This window comes from Erigeron canadensis, chromosome 6 (assembly GCF_010389155.1).
Source record: "Erigeron canadensis isolate Cc75 chromosome 6, C_canadensis_v1, whole genome shotgun sequence".
Classification (NCBI taxonomy): Eukaryota; Viridiplantae; Streptophyta; class Magnoliopsida; order Asterales; family Asteraceae; genus Erigeron; species Erigeron canadensis.
In genome coordinates this window covers 2,723,460-2,743,711 of record NC_057766.1, presented here as the reverse complement: position 1 = coordinate 2,743,711, position 20,252 = coordinate 2,723,460, and the positions used below count along the sequence as shown (strand labels likewise).

The window sequence follows — 20,252 nt, the reverse complement described above, 5'->3', positions numbered from 1 at the left end:
TAGAAATAGCATCATTTTCTTTGCTTGGCCAGACTGAGGAAATGGAACATGAGAATATGCAACACTCTCAATGTAAATTTTTCTTCATTTTGTGTGTACATCAAAATTGTGATGAAATTTCTCTGTGTGTGTTTTCCAAGGAGGAATGTTTGTTTTTTTCATTTTTATCTAAAAAGGTGTAATTAAAAGGCACGTGCAATACACATTCTTCCCCAAACAAAAACTCTTCCAAACCCTAAGCCCTCCAAAGGATTTTTCAAATTGCCCTTCTAGTGATCCTCCATTATCCTTTGTTATCTTTTTATGCCTTTTTCAACCTCTTTGATTAAGGTTTTTCATATTTTGCTTATAGTTTTAGTTTATATTTATTTAGAATAACTAAATGATAAGGATAATCGACGATGAAGAATATAAAGACAGAAAAGATAGAAGAAAATGAGGTTGTGATACGATGGTGGTGTTAATAGCGATGACGAAGATTACCATAGTGTTGGTGACACTACTAAAAGAATGTATATTTAATGCGACATAAAAAAACAACACTTTAATGTTGCATTATCTAACAAAAAGTGTTACATTATCTATAAAAAAAAACATTGCATTAGACTTATAGTGACATTAACACTTGAAAAGTTTAGCAAGTATTTTGAATAACTTGGAGCAACCTTGTGAATGACTCGGTGATTATTGAATAATATATCATTAAAAGTTTGTGTTTTATTTTTTGTACAAAGACAATAAATCCGCAACTACAAATATATTGAACTTACACGAAATTAATGAGAACATGACAAATGATACAAACAAACAATGTACGTGAAAGAAACAAGTTCATTGCTAATCTCTTTATAACAGAATGAATGTAGTAATTAAAACATCTAGCTCGTAAGTTAAATCAACTAAATTAAACTCATCTTATATTCATGATCAAAATTTTGTTCATGTATATTTTGCTGCTTTTCATTCCTTTTTTAATCTATGAAGGTCATTTTCTTTTGTCTATATGCTTCTATGTACTTACCTTACAACAAAGGAACAACAACCAATCTACTACCAAGAAATGCATTTGTGCCAGCAATCATAGCATTTGGAGACTCTATAATGGATCCGGGGAATAATAACTATCTCAACACTTTTACCAAGGCTAATTTTCCCCCATATGGAAAGGATTTTCTTGGTGGAGAACCAACCGGGAGATTTAACAACGGAAAAATACTTGGCGATTTTATAGGTAAACGTTGCTTTTCTTTTCGTTATAGATGCAAATTTGGTTTTTAAACAACTAGCTAATATAATCGTCCGGGTATTCCGTAAAAAGTGATTCATTGGCAAAAGGTCATCAACCCACCTCACCGCTTAGCTGGCCAAGCTAACCGCGCAGAGAGCTCTTAATCGCCCCAAATTACTTCATATGGGGGAAGACCCAACAATCGATCTACCGGTAGCCGCATAAAAAAAATTATTAGTAAAACTCGTTTGTCTCAACGATCAACTCTGGTCTCCAAGAGACATGGTCTACTATCATTGGTCTACATGTCAATTGAGTTAAGCCCAATTGACCTTTATGGTGTTGATATATTTGGTTTTTTGTAACTTGTGCCAAAAGGCACTTGTTAATACGAATTTAATTATGTCGATTTTTTTAAAATAAAACTTATTCTTTTTACCGATTCTTTCATAAAAAAATTGACATAGGTAGGGATGTGCACGGGTCAAAACCTGGCCCGACCCGTGATGACCCGCAAAAGCATGAAAAATGGAACCGTGACCCGGCCCGTGATGGTCCAAGTTCGTTCAGGTCGGGATGGTTCGGGCGGGTCATGGGTTTCCTTTACATTTTTTTGGTATTTGGCTTCACCTAGCCTGGCCCGACCCGTCCAACCCATGACCCGTGAATGCACAAAAAAGGTGACCCGTGACCCGGCTTGTTAGGACTTGGGGGGGTCGGTTCGGGTCGGCCACGAGTTTCCGGGTCTCTTGCTCATCCTTAGACATGAGAGTCAACCAATGAAGGTTTGGTTTGAGGAGATCCATTTCAAATTTAACGTTGAATTGTATTTTAACATTAATTCATTGTCTTGCCTAGGCATAAGTATGGGCCAAAACGCGGATCGACTAGGCCCGAAACCCGATTTGGCAAGAAAATTAAAGCCGATGCCTGTCCCGTTACCCTCTCGGGCGGTCGTGTTTGGTTTCGGGTTACACCGGGTCGGGGTCGGGTTTTAATGCATGGCCCGAAAAGTTGCTAGGCTTGAAATCCTGTTGGGCTTAGGATGGGTTTTTTCATAGGCTTTTTTTTAGTTCGAACAGATACAAATCATACGATATACTTCTATATACATAAAGTATTTATGAATAAAGAGATTTCATGTCGTAATCCTCATTGTATTTTGTTGGAGCCTTAATCGGTTTTTTTGTGTTTAGAAAATGGGGGTGTAGAGTGTTTTATTAGGAGTATGGTTTCTTGTTTTTGATGACATAGTTGTATAAATGTACATGTATATAAATATATTAATTAAGAACTAGCAATTGGCAGTAGTCTTGTACTCTAGTTTGGGGAAACTACTAAAAAGGGTTTTTGAGTAGATCATTTCTTTTGATTATTGTAGGGATATTTTAGGTTTTTTATTTGAAAGATAGACATTAGATTCAGGATGTCAACCCATATATAATTTAAATGGCTATTGCATGTACTTTTCACTTTTGAGTTTATAGAACACCAAAATATTAGTAGCTCATTCTTCTATAATACACTTTTTTTATTCCATACTTTTATTATCTCCTATTTTCCTTCTTTCTTTTTTTCCTTCATTTTTCTCTTTTATTTATTTACAGATACATATTACACACTATATACATATTACAGACGCTATATAATTCGAATAGATACATATTACAGTCTCTATAAATACTTCATTCGAGTCTTTCGGATTTGGCCCGTTTTTTTCGGATTATAGACCGAACCGAACCGAAACCCAAAAGTGCAGGAAATCCAGACCCAAGGACCGGACCATATGGGTATCGGGCAGTCCGGGTCGGTCTGGGTTCGGGCGGGCTTGGTTCGGGCTTCGACTTTCCGGGTCATATGCTCATCCCTAGTCTTGCCAATGGCCAGACGAGTTAGTGGTTTTTCCCCAGAACCTGGAATTAATTGGAATAGGGGCTTTTTTCATCTGGTGTGTATATTGGTTGGTCCTTAGAAAAAAATAGTTAATCGTTTTGGAATACCCGACATCATATTAGTTGTTCCTTAGAATAAAAATAGTTAATCGTTTTAAACCACAACTTCGAGGCTTAGTTGATGACTATTGAATGCTTTTATTTATAATTTATAATTTTTTAAGGTTTTGGTTTTTTAATAATTACGTGGGGACCAAGGCCGGCTTTGGAGGGGTGCAAGAGGTGCATTTGGGCCGGGCCCACTCCCTCCAAGGGCCCATAATTAATTCCTAAAAGTTTATTGCAAGTTTCATTCATAAAATCAGTGTGTAAGAATACCACCCAACTAAAAGAATAGCAAAAGGAAAAAGGAAGAATGAGAAAAAGAGTAAGTAAAAAGAATAGCAGTAACTATGATGTCAGAGTCTTAGTGATGGTCAGGGTTTCAATAACAATGGGGTAAAGCATGAAGGACTAAAAGAGTGAACTATGAATTGAGATAAGATTTATTTGAAAGAAATATACGGTGTGTGATTGTTGAGATATAGAGTATCGGTTAAGTAATATAGCTTTTCTATTCTCTACTTTAACGCCGATTCTTTGTTTTAGATAACTAAGCAATTTACACCAATAGTATAGGTTCTCAATTATGGTTACATAATAGATTTGTTTAGGTACCAACACTTATATTAAGAACATTTAATAAACTTGAGCTTGGAATGATTTTCGTCGACCTACTATCTTAGATACCCATTCTTTATTCTTGGGCCGGGCCCCGAAATTTTTTCACATTTTCAGAGACGCGGCACTGGTGGGGACATATTAAAAAATATCCTGTCGTTTATAAGAAAGTGTTGCAACCATTGTGAGATTGTTTTCGAGCATAAAAGCTGATAGTTCCTTCATTTTTTTCTTCGTAATTGTAAATAAAAACGCATTGTTTATTTAGAAGTTAATGGGAAATTTTTTTTGCCTGATTTTAAGCTAACTTAAGTTTGATTTAGCTAATAAAATCTCTGTCTAACCTATTCGAAGAAAAAGGTCAGCTTAACTGCTTAAGTTTATTTGTTAGTGGGCCAGCTTAGATTTATTTGTCCAGAAATTCTAGAAAAAACACATAGCCCATAAGCCCATTACTTTTTCCATTAAATCGTCTTTCATATTGTGCTAGACTAGTAGAGTATTAGAGCCTCACATTACTTGTAGTCGCTTTTTACCTTTTCAATTTGTCATTCAAAGTATTAGCTATACATGTATTTAAGTTTTATTAGAGGTGGCAAAATGTACAGGTCGAAACGCGATGGGTGATGGATCAAAACGGGTCCGGGTTTAAATGGGTTCGGGTCAATATGGGTAATTTTGAAAACGGGCCGGGTCAAAATGGACCCAAAGTATTAGTTATACATGGATTTAAGTTTCAATGTTTTATGAACCGATACTACAAAAGTTATTTCTATTTATTTCATCATCATGCGAAAGATTTATAACCTTTTAATGAAAGGGGAATATGCATACTTATCGAACCCTTATAATTATGTAGCGAGGGTTGGTGCCCACGCGTTACGATGGTTAAACGGTGATGATAATACAAAACAGTGGGGGGAATCCATATGCGTGTGTAAATAGGAAGGAGAGAAAGAAGTGAATGTGTGTTAGATCTTGGTAGGGTGTTTGTCTTAGAAATATAGAATTAGAGGTAATGTGTGAATTAGGGGCAATATGGGGATATTGAAAAGATTGCTGAATTTCCTAAAATAGGGAGTCCAATATGTTTTATAAGAGGTTATAGATATAGATTATAGATATAGATGTGATCTAGTTTTCATTCTTGTCATGTATCTACTATCTAGACTAACAAATGCAATGTTAATATGAAATTTTAAGCCAAGGCATTAGGAGTGAAGGAGTATCTTCCAGCATATCTAGACAGTTACATACAAGACAAAGATTTTATAACCGGTGTAAGTTTTGCTTCTGCTGGCACTGGATATGATCCGCTAACTGCCTCACTAGCGGTATGCCTTCAATCATGTTTTCAACTCGGTTATTTCATACACGCGTACCCTTTTCATGAAGAGTTGAACTTGTGTTGTGTTTATTAAATGATGAATTGTTTTCAATTCTTTTTTCTATATGACAATTAGTCAGTTATATCACTATCACTTCAAGCGGAGATGTTTAAACAATACATTGAAAAGCTCAAGAGAATAGTTGGGGAAGGTGCTGCCAACAACATAATCACCAATAGTGTGTATATTGTTTCAGCAAGCAGCAATGATTTCCTTACAAACTACTTTGCCAATCCTATTAGGCGATCACAGTATGATGTCCCGGAGTATGCTAATAAGCTTGTAGAGTTCGCCGTAAGCTTTATTCAGGTAAGTGGTTGTATTTCATCATATTTGTGCCTCTGAAAAACATTTAATTAGTCCTATCTACATATGCTAATAGAAAGTGTATACTTTTAGGTCAATCTTTTTTCTTCCTTTTTTTTTTTTTTGTGTTAGTTGTTGGTAATTAGTTTTTTTCAAGTTAGTAATTAAACGTCAATATCTGGATTTGAACCATGAACCTCAGATACCTCCTCCTAACACTACACTAAAGAGATCATTGGTCTATTCTACCGGTTTTAGGTCAATATTACAAAGAAATATCTTGACATACAAACATGTTAATTTCTATAGTGATCGATTTGATTAGTTATGACTTACATATGTTTATAAAAAGTCTCGATAATTGAAGGAAATACATGCACTTGGAGCAAGAAGGATTGTTGTATTTAGCGCAGTCCCACTCGGGTGTGTACCAATTGAGAGGACGTTACTTGGAGGAAAACACAGAAAATGTGTCGAGAAGTTCAATAGAGCAGCAAAATTGTTTAATAGCATGTTAAGACCGCAACTTCAACTTCTTTCTAGCACTCTTCCACAAGCAAGGGTTACATATTGTGATTGCTACAATCCGTTAACCAGCATCATTGAAAATCCTCACATATACGGTATACATTCACAACATTTAACTTAACGCTTAAATTTCTTTGATTCGTATTGTCTCATGTAACTTTATATCTAAGGTTTCAATATGTTTTTTTTTTTTGTTTTACTTAGGATTGGAAGTTACAAACTTAGGCTGTTGTGGAACTGGATTGCTGGAGATGGGTTATGCTTGTAATGAATTTAGCGCGTTGTGCCACAACGACTCGGCATACTTTTTTTGGGACAGTCTGCACCCATCAGAGAAAGGATGTGAGATCTTTACAAATCTAATTCTACCAGATATAATGAAAAGTATTTTCTAAGAGCATCTAAATTACTAGTATATGGAGAAGACAGTGAAGGCACACTTCATTTCAGTGACATCCCTCAAATTCTTAGAGAGCATTTTCAAAAGTAACAAGGCCCTAACAATATGTAATAATGTGTAATATGTTATTAATTTAACATTCTTTAGACAACCCTGTTATTTTTTAGTGTTATGAAAAGTGACGTATATAGATTCAAATCTCGGTAATAAACTCTGTAAAATAAAGGTCTCCGTGAGTTTGAGCCTTGGTAGGTTCTTGTCGACGGTATTTTCCAATAAAGAAGGTGGTATGGTGAGAAAGACTATTTAAGATCCGTTTAATGCGGGACCCTTTCGTTGTGCGATTAGCACACATGATACGCGTCTGAGATAAAATTCACTTGTCAAAAAAAATAAACTCTGTAAAATACCAACTTTGTTCCAAGGTAGATTATGAACTCTGTAAAATACCAATATAGGTATTGTATTTTATGTTTATGTATGTAATGTGGACATTCATTCCGGATATAGGATAAAGTGTTATTTAATGCACCTTAACTACAACCCTTAGAGTTGCGTTTAGCAAAAAGTTCACTACGTATGACGAAATTTTTTGAAAGTTTAGTACATAAAAGAAAGCAAGTTTACGGGTTGAAATGGTAAGCAGTTCCCCTTAATAAATAGCCAACTTGTCTATTTTAGTAACTTGTCTCATATCAATTTGTACATGCTTGGAAAGAAATTTTCCTTGACCATATCATTTTCTGCTTCCAAAACATGAGTACTTTCATTTTCATACATTTCAAGTAAAGTTTCACCTATATATAATTAAGAGAGTGTAGTTTTCTTTATATTCTGCTTTCTAAGTTTAGACAACTGATTTGCTATGAAAACCAGCAATTAGCCTCTTACGATTTCTTTCATTTAAATAACCACATACCAAAAATAATCATTAAATTCTGGTTTTCTTGATGAAATGTCGTAATGAACTTTCTAAAAGGTGCCTCGATATAGCTAAAAGTAGGTTGTGAAGTTTTCTTAAAATGAGAGTTGAAGGCAACAATGTCTATATCAAACAATATCTTCAAAATTAACAACCTAAACAAGAACGTCGGCCAAGAGTTAATACATAATTAAGAAGAAAATGACGGTTGATAGATGAACATAATACAGTTCTCAGGGCATCTCTTTATAAGGAAGACATAGTTGATAAAATTCTAGTGTATTTGTGTTAATGCCCTATCAGTACTTTTTTTTATTGTTATTCCTCAACTCTTCGTTCAATTATGATGAAGGTTATTTTCTTTTGTTTGTACGTGTCTCTTTGCATACATTGTAGCAAAGGAAACCTAAACATACCAAAGAAAGTGGCCGTGTCAGCAGTCATAGCGTTTGGAGACTCCGTGCTGGATCAGGGGAACAATAACTATTTCACATCTGTGATTAAGGCTAATTTCCCCCCTTGCGGAAGAGATTTTTCAGGTGGTATACCAACAGGAAGGTTCTGCAATGGGAAAACACTCGCTGATGTTTTTGGTACCTACTTTATTTCTTCGGTTTTTGATACTTCAAGTTTTTACCCAACTACATTGTCCATGCAAAAATTTGAAGTACATTTAAAGACAAAATCAGAATAAAAAAGTTAAGGGTCTATAATTCTGACTAATTTATTACAGCTTATTATAAAGAAAAATATGCACACGCTTACAAAACAAAAGGAGAACTATACAAATTTACTCTCTATTGTATCAAATGCCCATGACCCGTTTAACCCTTCTTTGCATGCAGCTTAGCCTCAAAGGTGAGTGTTATTAACTATGATGCACGGGGACGCCTGATTGGTCGGGGTACCCGTTCCGGGGACGTTTAGGGGACGGGGACGGCTAGGAATCGGCATGGGGACGTATCGGAATTTGGGGACGGCGGGAGAAGGAGTCTGGGGACGTTTCGGGGGAATATGGGGACGTTTCCTAGCCCATTTAGGGTTTAGAGTTTGTATTCCCTTCAAATTAGAACCGGACCATAAAAATCTATAACCGACATGTCGACTTATGCGACATTGTATATATACTGCTAACAAATCTCAATTAATATCATACACATCCATATATTATTATCGACTATTGAAGACGAACAACATCCATATATTGTTGATAATTAATTATTTTTGGAACATGTAGTATGTTTTGAGTTTACACTTTACATCAATATCTATCTATTTTGAGTTTTCTTTAATATATTTTTTTATTTTTTATATTTTTTTTTATTGTCGTACCCTTGCCGTCCCCGTATCTTTTTTTTTATTATTTTTGCCGTTTCCCGTACCCGTATTGTCCCCGTACCCCTTCGCCGTACCCGTCTCGGTGCAACCTAAGTTATTAATAATGTTGATGTATATCTCAAATAATAAGATGCATGCAAATCGCTATGACAAACAGTAAATAGTAAAATTAGTTAGTGTTTATCAATCATGAGATTTGATAATATGTGAAGCCACGAAGAATTTTAAAAGAGCCCGATTAGTGTAAGACACACATGTTGACCATTCTTATGATTTTCGCTCTCAAAACTGCATTTTTTACATCAATTCATCAGCCGCCAGATTTGGAGTAAAGGAGTATCTTCCAGCATATCTAGACCCTCACATACAGGACAAAGATCTTCAAACTGGAGTTAGTTTTGCTTCTGGTGGCTCTGGATATGACCCTCTAACACCCATAATAACGGTATCAGTTCATACTTGTCTTTTAACAGATCGTTTAGTCCCTTTCCAGTATATGTAATCGTTGAAACGGGCAGATTTATCTGAATCCACTATTCTTATCTTTTCATATATCTGGCGTATGACTACTAGTCTTCTATACCACTATCGGTTCAATTGGGCTTCTTCAAACAATACATAGGGAGGCTCAAGAAAAACATTGGGGAAGAAGCTGCAAATGCTACAATTACCAACAGCATGTTTCTTGTTTCATCGAGTAGCAACGATTTTCTCTCAAATTACTTTACTGTTTCCACTAGAAGATTGCATTATGATGTCCCTGCATATGTTAATATGTTGGTAGACTTAGCCGTCACCTTTGTACAGGTAATGAATTTTCTGTTAGTTTTGGATGATTAGTACATATATCATATTTTTGGATAATTAGTACATTTATATTATTAATTGAAGGAAATACAAAAACTGGGAGCAAGAAAAATAGCTGTCCTTGGCGCACCACCACTCGGATGTACACCAATTGGGAGAACGATAGGTGCAGGAGTACAAAGAAGTTGTGTAGACAAGTTCAATAAAGCGGCAGAGTTGTTTAACAACATGCTAAAACAACAGTTGCAATTACTTTCAACTAGTCTTCCTCAGTCCAGGGTTGCCTTCATTGATTTGTACACGCCTTTTATAAATATCGTTAAAAACCCTCAGCAATACGGTAGTATTCATTAGATTCAATAGTCATACATGGTTTTGATTTATGTTTGCAGTTTTAAATTTAGAGCAGAATTGTTGTCTATTGTGCAACCATGGCGAACATTTTTCCCAACTTAATACGCTCTTCTACTTTTCTTTTGTTTTTTCCGCTAGGCTTGGAAGTTACGGAGAGAGGCTGTTGTGGATCTGGAACGATAGAGTACAGTTTTCTGTGTAACAAGCTCATTCCTTCATGCTTCAATGACTCTAAGTTCTTATACTGGGATAGTATCCACCTGACAGAGATTGGATATAGCATCTACGCCGACCATGTTCTACCAGATTTGGTGAAAAATTTGTTCTAAGATATTCCGAATTTCGTTGGTGAGATAAACCTTTGGTGTGGAAATTATAGACTTCTCTTATGAATAAAGCGATACAACTCCCTCTAGTTTGATGAAGTTGTTTTACTTCTTAGAAGTAAAAAAAATGTAATTTTAGCTTGTTAGATCGGCTGTGTAACCCATTAGCATGCTAAGTTATACTTTGTAACAATATATCGTTTTATGAAAGAAAAAAAACTTCGTTTACTTATAAATGAATCCAATTATCATAACCGAAATATATCTTGATTGATTTTACAAGATTTGTAAATAGGGTCAAAACAGAACCGTGGGCATCTACCCAAAAGACAAGAGCTTCTACCAACGGTCATCCACACTATAACATTCTTGGTATTAAAACCACACAATTTTAGAATGGAAACCAAGTTAGTGGAAATGTTGGAGAAATAGAGTTACATGTACTCAACACTTTACACTTTTTATATATATACACATGGGCAAATATGGAAGGTTTTTTTATGACATTAGCTAGCCGGTCTTTATTGACAATTCATTTATTAATTTACAAAAAAGTGTTATCAGCAATAAACCTTAAGTTGTTTATAAAGTTTTGGTTTTTAAAAGAAACACAAATTTGTATATTTGGAGAAGTTTGGGATATGCATATACTGCCAAAAATGTGTTAGTTGACCAAAACAAGTCGCCAAGAGATCTCTATGTATATATAGCCAAACATATACTTATATGTCATAAATCTATCTTCTGTTATGTCTTTGATCTTAAACTTCTGTAGAAAATTTGTCAATGCTTATTTCAGGAAGGAATCTCACTATGTTCTCTTTTGTCTATATGCTTGTATATGTCTATGCTGCAACGTGGGAGCAGTAAATCTACTTGATAACGTTCGTATACCGGCAGTCATAGCATTTGGAGACTCTTACCTGGATCAGGGGAGCAATAACAATATCAACACTCTGATCAAGGCTAATTTTCCCCCATATGGAAAAGATTTTATGGGTGGAATACCCACGGGGAGATTTACCGATGGGAAATCACTTGCTGACTTTTTCGGTACCCTTCTTTTATGTTTGGGTGACCTTTTTATTAACATAGAAGATAGTTATGTCATCGTCTTTTTGCCTTCAGCTATCAACATCAAAAACGTACCCAAAAGACCATAAGTTGTACTTAGAAAAACCCCAACTCAATAAACTTTGAAGTAGGATTTGTAATTTGTTGACTGATCAAAAGACTTGGTTATACATGAAAGAGTGGAAATCAATAGCAGAACAGGCCTTTTTTTATATATAAAAAAACATATTTTGGTGATCCATCAACCATGAGGTTGTGAATTCGAGTATCAGTTGATTAGATTTATTTTCAGTTCTCAATCTAATCATTTCAATTATTTGATTCAAGTCAAGGCACTAGAAGTAAAGGAGTATCTTCCAGCATATCTGGACCCGTTAATACAAGACAAAGATCTTTTAACGGGTGTAAGTTTTGCTTCTGGTGGCGCTGGTTATGATCCCATGACAAGCACAATATTATCGGTATGCATACATATCTTTTGTATTATATATGTATGACATATTTTGTGTTCAGTTTTTTTCTTATCTGTTTCATTTTTCCATGCATTTGACGATAAGTCACCAGGCTATACCGCTATCTGTTCAATTGGACATGTTCAAACAATACATTGAGAAGCTCAAGAATATCACCGGGGAAGAAGCTACCAATAATATAATTCCAAACAGTGTATTTTTGGTTTCGGCAAGTACTAACGATTTCTCAAGTTACTCTGCCATTCCCATCATCAGAAGCCTATATGATATTCCTGCGCGCTCTGATATGCTGGTGAAGCATGCTGTCAGCTTCGTACAGGTAACGACTCTCTGTTAGTTAGTATACAATTTAGTCCCAGGGACAGGATGCCCTCCTTTACCTGTTTTTTTTTTTAATATAAATAAGATCGAGTGCCTGTTTTTCGTCAAATAAAGACTATCGAAGAGCATTTATAAACATAAATTGTAAATTACTTACAGGGTTCTTAAATTTCAATGAAGGAACTATACAAACTGGGAGCAAGAAGAATCGCTATCCTTGGGGCACCCCCAGTCGGCTGCTTACCAGCAATGAGAACTTCTGTTGGAGGACCCCTTAGAATGTGTGCTAAAAAGGAAAATAAAGCCGCAGAATTGTTCAACGTAATTCTAAAACAAGAACTGAAATATCTTGCGAGCAGTCTTATTGAGTCCAGGGTTGCCTTTGTTGATTTCTATTATCCGCTGATAAACATCCTTGACAACCCTCATCAATACGGTATTCCCTAAAAACAATTATGATGCATTTTTACAAAATAAAGTTTCTAATAGTCATCGAAGCTTGTAAGCGTATAGTGTGAACTATGATGTTTTATTTTTATTTTTATATGTAATTGACCTTTCATTGAAAAGATATACGAGTAGTAATTTACATAGAAATAGAAGGCAAACGGACAACAAGCTGCGACGCCATCCCTTTTTTTAATATCCTAAGATTTTCTTGTGTAGCACATCTAGCCTAATATTTGATTTTGGAATAATATGCGTCAATAGTTGAACAATCAACTAGGCATAATGAGTATTTGCATTCGTGTTTTGGTATATCTATCGTCGCACCATTTTATCTGCTCTCACATTTCATATTTAAAATTTCATGTAGGTCTAGAAGTTACAGACAAAGGTTGTTGTGGAACGGGAGAGATAGAAGTGATTTTTCTATGTAACAAACTCAGCCAAACGTGTGACGACGAATCTAAATTCTTATTCTGGGATAGTATCCACCTCTCACAAGAAGGGTGTAATATTATTGTAAACCAAGTTATACATGAGTTGGTGAAAAGTTTGTTCTAAGAGTATCTGATGAGATCATTTGTAAATGTTAAGATAATGGATCATATGTTTGATCCAAGAATATCTGATCATATGAATATTTAGATTTTCTTATTAAAAACTCAATATGCATTGGCACCCTGACATCCTTTTTTGCTCTCTAAGTTTAGTACTATTATTTAAGTTTGACCATATGTTTGACTATGTTTTCATATTTGACCATGTTTGACTATACAAAGTCTTTCATTGCTTGCCATCTGAGGAATTAGAATCAATTTAGAACTGATTTGATTTCACTTATGTTTGTATCTTCTTACATTAGATCTACTATCTAGCTAGGTTACCAGTTTGAGCATAGCTCAGGTAGTAACCACACCCGCTCAAGTGGTACCCACACCGGCAAAACACATGGGCTCATTAATGAAGGAACTTTTGAAAGATAAAGGCTTTTGATTCAAGCACTGCAATGTATTTTATTATGACAAGGAAAGTTGCCTGGAGTTGTTGTTTGTAACGTAGATAATAGATAGCATGTTGCCTCGAGCTATTCCATGTGAAGTGGATAATGGAAAGGACATTTTTACTATGCTAGGGGTTGCCCGGGGCTATTCCATGTGGGTTTGAGGGCGTTTTCAAAAAGGCATACAAGGTCAAGGGTGTCCCCGTCTATCTAAACCTTTTCGGGATATTTAGATGGGGGCTGTTTTGAGCACCCCTCCATCCAACATAGTATAGGAGTAGGACTACAATATGAAAAACTGAATTTTTTTTTTTATCTTTATTCTTTTTTTTATTCCTACTTTTCCCAAAGTTCAATGAGAAAGTTAGGTCCTACCTTACCCTACACCTTGCACATAGTAAAATATCAAAACCATCTGATGTTGGTGATGGATAGAAAAATGGAGTATTTACATCATGTTTGGAGGTTTGTATCAAAACCATTTGAAATTTGAAACCTCAAAACCTGCTGGGCAAGTTGTACTTGATGCATTGGTGTATTAATATAAAGGAAAATTACTTTAATAAACAAAATTAGAGGCCCATTTTATAAAATACACATGCTTTTTAAAACTCTTCAATTTGAACAAAATACCCGTGAGTTTTTGCTATATCTTACACGGATTCTTTTAACAAATCAAAACCTACCACCTGGCCCATCCTACATGCAGCTGTTTTCCACTCTCAGTTCTCATCTCCTCTTTTCTCTTCACCCCAAGTACAGGAAACATCGTAAAAAATCACTCCCTTTGTTCAAAAAAAATTTTAAAAAAATCTGAATCGACCTTTGAATGCAGTAATATTCTTAATTTTAACATCATCCAAAATTTTTTGCTCTCAAGCAATCATCTTGTCAATACAATTCATCATTTTGGTCACATGACGATACTAATGTTTGATTAAAATGATAATAAATATTATGTTCGGTTAATTGATTCTTTGAATATCAGACATGCCCATCTCTGAATTATAAAGTTTCAGATTAGCATATTTTGGCACCTAAATTTCATAATTAGCATCATAATAGTTTTTTGGTTCATATAAACTATATTTCATATCCCATTAAAGTTATACAGTGTGGTTCTATCAGTTTTGTATGTATCCTAGGCTGGAGCTTTCTCAATTGCCTTTTCATATTATACAAATATATTAAAAATTTCAATCGTGTTATCCAAGTAGTGATTTTGTATCTTTTTAATCATTGATTAATTTGTAATAGTAGGAAACTCAAGTTCTGTTGTCTGCACTTTGTAGCTTTTTGATATTGATGGGAGTTAAATATTTGTAACAATTTAGATATGGGTTTGGTATTTCTTTTATTATATTCATGATATTCATGTACTCTGTTATTCTGTTTTCTTTTTGATATTGATGAACTAAAGGAAATACCCCCAAAGCGATGAAAGAAAGTGTAGAATCAGAAATATTGTCCAATTGACTGAAAGGAAGAATGGTTGAATTCTCGAGAAGGATCTGGATTCTGGAGAGGGACCGAAGAGGAAAAGAGAACATGGGGTATTGAGGGGAGAAAAGCGTATGTACATGGTGAGTTTTGATTGGTTGACACAGTCCATGTGACTTATACAATAAATCCACGGGTATTTTGTCTAGATTTGTAAGTTTGGAAAAGTATGTCTTGATTGTAAAATAGCCTCTCTTTTTTGTTTATTCAAATAATATTTCCTTAATATAATATCCAACTTTGGTAAGTTCATGATAGATTAAAAAATTAGAAAAGTTCAAAAGAAACGGAACCAAAACGAAAGTAATACGGAGTAGAAAAGAAGGGCCACACTACATTCAATTTGTTAGATAGGATATTTAGATGGGAGCATGTGACTATTTAGATTCTTAATGCTTTATCCACTTCGTACATAACTTACCCTTTCTATCAAAAAAGACAGAGGGTAAGCCCACCTCAAAAAAAGGTATCCCAACCAATTTAGTGACAAAAGTTACATCGATTGTCCCTGTCAACAGTAACAGTCAACATCCAGATTTGTCTTATTAGACTTTCCGCGGCGACGTCGCCGCGGAAAGTCTAATAAGACAAATCTGGATGTTGACTGTTACTGTTGACAGGAAATGTCTTGTCGATGTCGCCGCGGATAGTCTCATAAAGACAAAACAACACTGCAGATCAAACAGTATATTTTTAGTATATAAAGACCGAATTCCCTTTCATTTTCAACATTCGCTTCCGTTTTCTATTGATCATTTACAACATTCGTAGGCGCTTTCGTTTTCATATTCAATATAAATAGCCGTATGTATCTATCTTCCTGCAATTTACAACATTTGTAATATAAATATCTATTTTCAGTAGCTTATTCAAAACAACATTCGCTTTCGCTTCTTCCTGCAAGTCTTAATCTTCAGGTATATATCTATCTTATAATATAAATGTTTATATGTACACTTATAATATAAATGTTTATATATAGTATAAATGGTTTCATTTTACAAAATATATCCGTACATACACATATAATATAAATGTTTATATATAGTATAAAAATATTAATAATACATATATATATTATTAGTAATATATTTCCATGCTCTTTTCTACCTTTATATATCTATCTTACGTAAACATATATATATATTATGGATATAGATATAAATATTATGTCTAGCCAACTAGCTACACCAACTCATTAAAAAACATCCCTTCTAAGTTAAATACTTTTGAATAACAATAAATCGAATTTATGTTTACTTTGTTGTATTTTCAATCTTTATTATAATGGAGTCATTTTTTACTTCGCTTCCAGCCAAAATATGATTAATGTTACCTGTAAATCGAAATTGTTTTGTTTTTTATTCAATCCTAGTCATTATGGAGCCAATTTACATATGATGTACTAATTTTCATTTATGAATGATTGTTTGTTCAATTAAATTAAATCAATCAGTTATGTTGGTGGTTTTTTTTAATAGAACACGATAGTAAATCATTAACCATAGTTATATTAAAATATGAATCAATTGTGAATCATTGTGTATTTTGGACTTAATGTAAACAAAGCAAGAGTTGAAGGGGATCCCTACCGAAATAGATGTTGACTTGTTTTACTTGAATTGTTTCAGATGGATAGTTTGGAGGATATTTGGGCATACCCAGAAAACGTACGTATTGAAGTGCCAGATGATGACGGGGATTTTGACTGCGAAGCTGGAGACTTAGAAACCGAGGAGGTGTTCGCTTCTGTCGAAGAACTGACGGAGTGGGCTCAAAGAACAGCAATGGGGTTGGGTTATGTTCTAGTCATACGGCGGTCAAACAAAAACAAGTTAAAGGTGGTCAATAAAGTGACACTAATATGTCACCACGGTGGACAACCCAATAAGAGGTCACTTGGGCCACCCAAACAGACCAACAAGATAGGCTGTCCCTTTACTTTTGAAGGCCGGCTCGGGTGTGATGGTGGTTGGAGGGTAATTGTAAAGGACTGGAAACACAATCATCATCCAACTACCGATCTGCATGGGAATGCCTACGCGAGACGGATGACGGATGAAGAAAAGGAATATGTGGGAAACCAATCGGATCGCGGTTTGTACCCACGTTAGATCCTGGTAAACCTCAAACTTGAATTTCCGGGAAACCTGACTCGAAGAGGAGACATTAAAAACTTTCTGAAATCGAGACGAAGGTCGGGCCAAGAAGGGCGTACTCCAATGCAGGTACAAACATCAAATTGGTGATTCTGTACTACGTTGTTGGAAGTGACATATTTACTATATCTTGTTCACTTTTCGCAGGTTATGTTCTCACTGCTGCAGGAGAAAATTTACTTTTACCAGTTTACTACAAATAGTAAAAATGGACGGTTGGAGAACCTTTTTTTCATGCATCCAACATCAATGACTCTATGGCGCGCATTTCCCCAGGTAATTGAAATAGACTCCACGTATAAAACCAACATCTACAACATGCGCTAGTTGAGATCGTGGGCGTGACTTTAACGGGTAAGACCTTCAGTTTAGCATATGCGTTTATCGTAAACGAGCAGGATGCGAATTATCAATGGGTGTTACAATGTCTCAAGTCCACCCTTGTTGAAGGCTTTGCCGTTCGTGTCGTTCTAACTGACAGGGAGCTGGCCCTGATGAGAGCATTGAAGGTTGTTATGTCGGGAGCGAAACATCTGTTGTGTAGGTTTCACATATGGCAAAACATATCGAAACACTGCGAACCGACATTGCGGCTGAAAAAAGTAGACATTGAACGGCTTAACGTCTGGTGGAAAAGAGTCTATCAATCTCGGACTCTTGACGAGTTTAACTCTTATGCGAAGGAGTTAAAGAATAATCTAGCAGCTTTCCCAAGCGTATACAAGTACCTGAACGATAATTGGTTGTCCCCGTACCGAGAGTATTTTGTGTCATGTTGGGTCGATGAACACCTCAACTATCAGAACCACACCACAAACAGAGTCGAGGCCGAGCACCACCTGCTGAAGGAAGAGTTGAGGGGGAAATGCACGTTTACTAGAATCCTGCAATGTGTTGATTCTGTCCTTATCGGTCAAGAGACAGAAATAAGGGGGCAATTGGGGTACAACAAGGGAACCTTGTTATATAAACATAACTACAACTGTATGAAGGCCCCGTTGGGAGAGGTTTCACATAAAGCTTTGGACATAATGGCTAGTGAAATCGTACGCTTAGACAAACAACTTCAAAGACAGTTAAAAATATGCGGGTGCAATGTTCATTCTAGTTGTGGGTTACCATGTGCTTGCAAGATTGCCGAGTACATGCAGCGTGGTTAGTATCTTTTATTACCTTTTTTTTCATCGTAAAGACATAATGTCATATACATATTGATATACAAAAAATGCAGAGACTCGTATTCAGCCGAATGTGATAGACCCGTTCTGGAGAAAGCTTGACTTAACACCGGTAACATGCGTAAAAGACGGAGACGATGTAGAAGCTGTACATGAAGTCGTAGGTAATCTTACCAATTTCTTGGTTGAGCAACCCAAGGCCCAACGGAAACATTGGTTGTCGAAGATAAAGGACATGTTTAAGCCGGGTAAGACACAAGTGAAAGATCCTCTCATTCAGAAGAGTACACGCGGAAGACCAGTCGGGTCGAAACAAAAGTCGCCAAAGGTAGACCAATTACATCATATACTTTATTGTTGATTAAAGAAAAAACAAATATATATACCTGATTTTAAGTAATTCTTTTTTATTAATGGTGTAGGTGCCTGATCTGAACAAAAAACCACCTATACTTCGGAAATCCAAGACTAGCCGACTAAGGCCTGAAGAGCTCCCCATGACTCCTCCCTTCTCCGACCCTTACTCCGGAGCGTCCACATACAGAGACACCCAGCCCGCTAGACAAAGTGAGTATGCGCCCACCCAATCACGGTTCGCGAGCACACCTGACTTTTTGGATGACCCACAGGGTGCGCGACACAGTATGTACGAGCCGTCTCAATCATGTCGTGTCCCCGAAACACGAAACTTCTTTGGGGAGCCCTCCCAATCTTCCGGGGTCAACGAGACACAAAACTTCTTTGGGGACCTGTTCCCATCCTATGGGGTCGAAAATGTATATACATTCGGCACCCTACGTGACGAATGTGATTGGGGTCCAGTATGAGCAGCCGTATGCCAACTTTGTTGATGACTTGTTCCAGGAACCACCGACACAACCTACGTATGCACCTGTATATTCTCCAATGATGGTGTCAGAGGCAGAGCCAGAGCCAGAGTCAGAGGCCAGTTGGGTTGGGTATGTTGCGGAAATCAGGAACGCCAGGCTGTCTCAAAATTACGTATGGGCACTAACAGAGTTACCAGCATACATTCGACCTTACGTTGTAGGCGCACAGAATGTCGATGGAGATGGTAGTTGTGGATTTCGAGCTAGCGCTGTTGCTTTGGGGCTAGACGAGGGATATGGTTCAGAGTGGGTTCGTACGCAGATGCTCGATGAGTTTGAATCTGACCTCGATGGGTACATGCGAATGTATGGGCCCGAGGGCCCACGCATATTAGAGGCGCTACGAACATCTTATTATAAAAAATGGCGACCCAAAGACCATTGGATGAGTAAGGTTTTTTTTCCATATCCTCCTGGACAATAAGCTGGGAATAATAATCAATTGCATAAGCCTACGTGACTCCCGCACAGTGTTCCCGATGCAAACTGGCTTGGATCAATTACGGTTGGCTCAACCGATAACTATTGCTCTTGTAAGTCAAGAATCCCATTTTATTGCAGTTTAATTAGTAGGTGAGTACCCAATGGCTTACATGAATCCAGAATGGAATTACTACGCAACCCCCGCTGCGCGGGCAGTGGCATCAATGTACGCACATCGAGAACAAGCGTATCAAGAATGGATAGATGCAAACTACCCAAAGATTTCATCTGGGCCTCCTATTGTTATAAATGACTAAATTCATTAGATGTTGTATATATCTTAGGTATAATAAAAATTTAATGTTGTATTGTGGATGATTATTCATTTTTGGATTGTTTGTTATGTGGTTTAAAAAGTTTATATGTTTGTATGTTAATATCTCAACCGATAATTGATTATATTATTTATATTATGTTTATATCTCAACACGGCAAATTATAAATTTATAAGAATCACACAAACAGAATTAACACACATGTTGAAATGAGTACCGTTTATAACAAGCAAACACTAATAT

The 20,252-nt window shown here is 36.1% G+C and overlaps 3 protein-coding genes across 4 annotated transcripts; all 3 read left to right on the top strand.

The window, feature by feature from the left end:
* The first annotated feature begins 927 nt into the window (after positions 1-927).
* Positions 928-6,466, top strand: LOC122606303 (GDSL esterase/lipase At5g42170-like). Its single transcript, XM_043779261.1, has 5 exons — positions 928-1,231; positions 5,044-5,174; positions 5,304-5,537; positions 5,902-6,157; positions 6,267-6,466. Exons 1-5 carry the CDS (start codon positions 979-981, stop codon positions 6,455-6,457), a joined length of 1,065 nt encoding a protein of 354 aa, XP_043635196.1. The 5' UTR covers positions 928-978; the 3' UTR covers positions 6,458-6,466.
* Positions 6,467-7,657: 1,191 nt separating this feature from the next.
* LOC122606283 (GDSL esterase/lipase EXL3-like) lies at positions 7,658-10,405 on the top strand. Its single transcript, XM_043779243.1, has 5 exons — positions 7,658-7,977; positions 9,037-9,167; positions 9,296-9,529; positions 9,614-9,869; positions 10,022-10,405. The coding sequence occupies exons 1-5, from the start codon at positions 7,728-7,730 to the stop codon at positions 10,210-10,212; spliced, it is 1,062 nt and encodes a 353-aa protein (XP_043635178.1). The 5' UTR covers positions 7,658-7,727; the 3' UTR covers positions 10,213-10,405.
* A 528-nt stretch (positions 10,406-10,933) lies between these two features.
* LOC122605641 (GDSL esterase/lipase EXL3-like) lies at positions 10,934-13,210 on the top strand. 2 transcript variants are annotated; one of them, XM_043778597.1, is made up of 5 exons: positions 10,934-11,262; positions 11,611-11,744; positions 11,848-12,075; positions 12,258-12,513; positions 12,901-13,210. In XM_043778597.1, exons 1-5 carry the CDS (start codon positions 10,959-10,961, stop codon positions 13,083-13,085), a joined length of 1,107 nt encoding a protein of 368 aa, XP_043634532.1. In that variant the 5' UTR covers positions 10,934-10,958; the 3' UTR covers positions 13,086-13,210. The 2 variants fall into 2 exon arrangements, with proteins under 2 accessions (XP_043634532.1, XP_043634530.1); XM_043778595.1 differs by having other exon boundaries at positions 12,895-13,210.
* Positions 13,211-20,252: the final 7,042 nt, after the last annotated feature.

Bases quoted from the DNA above. Each gene is read 5' to 3' on its own strand.
- LOC122605641 (XM_043778595.1), top strand. From the start codon at position 10,959: ATGTCTTTGATCTTAAACTTCTGTAGAAAATTTGTCAATGCTTATTTC. The intron at 11,263-11,610 runs GTACCCTTCTTT...ATTTGATTCAAG, and splicing joins ATCACTTGCTGACTTTTTCG to TCAAGGCACTAGAAGTAAAG. The intron at 11,745-11,847 runs GTATGCATACAT...ATAAGTCACCAG, and splicing joins TGACAAGCACAATATTATCG to GCTATACCGCTATCTGTTCA.
- LOC122606303 (XM_043779261.1), top strand. From the start codon at position 979: ATGAAGGTCATTTTCTTTTGTCTATATGCTTCTATGTACTTACCTTAC. The intron at 1,232-5,043 runs GTAAACGTTGCT...TGAAATTTTAAG, and splicing joins AATACTTGGCGATTTTATAG to CCAAGGCATTAGGAGTGAAG. The intron at 5,175-5,303 runs GTATGCCTTCAA...TATGACAATTAG, and splicing joins CGCTAACTGCCTCACTAGCG to TCAGTTATATCACTATCACT.
- LOC122606283 (XM_043779243.1), top strand. From the start codon at position 7,728: ATGATGAAGGTTATTTTCTTTTGTTTGTACGTGTCTCTTTGCATACAT. The intron at 7,978-9,036 runs GTACCTACTTTA...TCAATTCATCAG, and splicing joins AACACTCGCTGATGTTTTTG to CCGCCAGATTTGGAGTAAAG. The intron at 9,530-9,613 runs GTAATGAATTTT...TATTAATTGAAG, and splicing joins TAGCCGTCACCTTTGTACAG to GAAATACAAAAACTGGGAGC.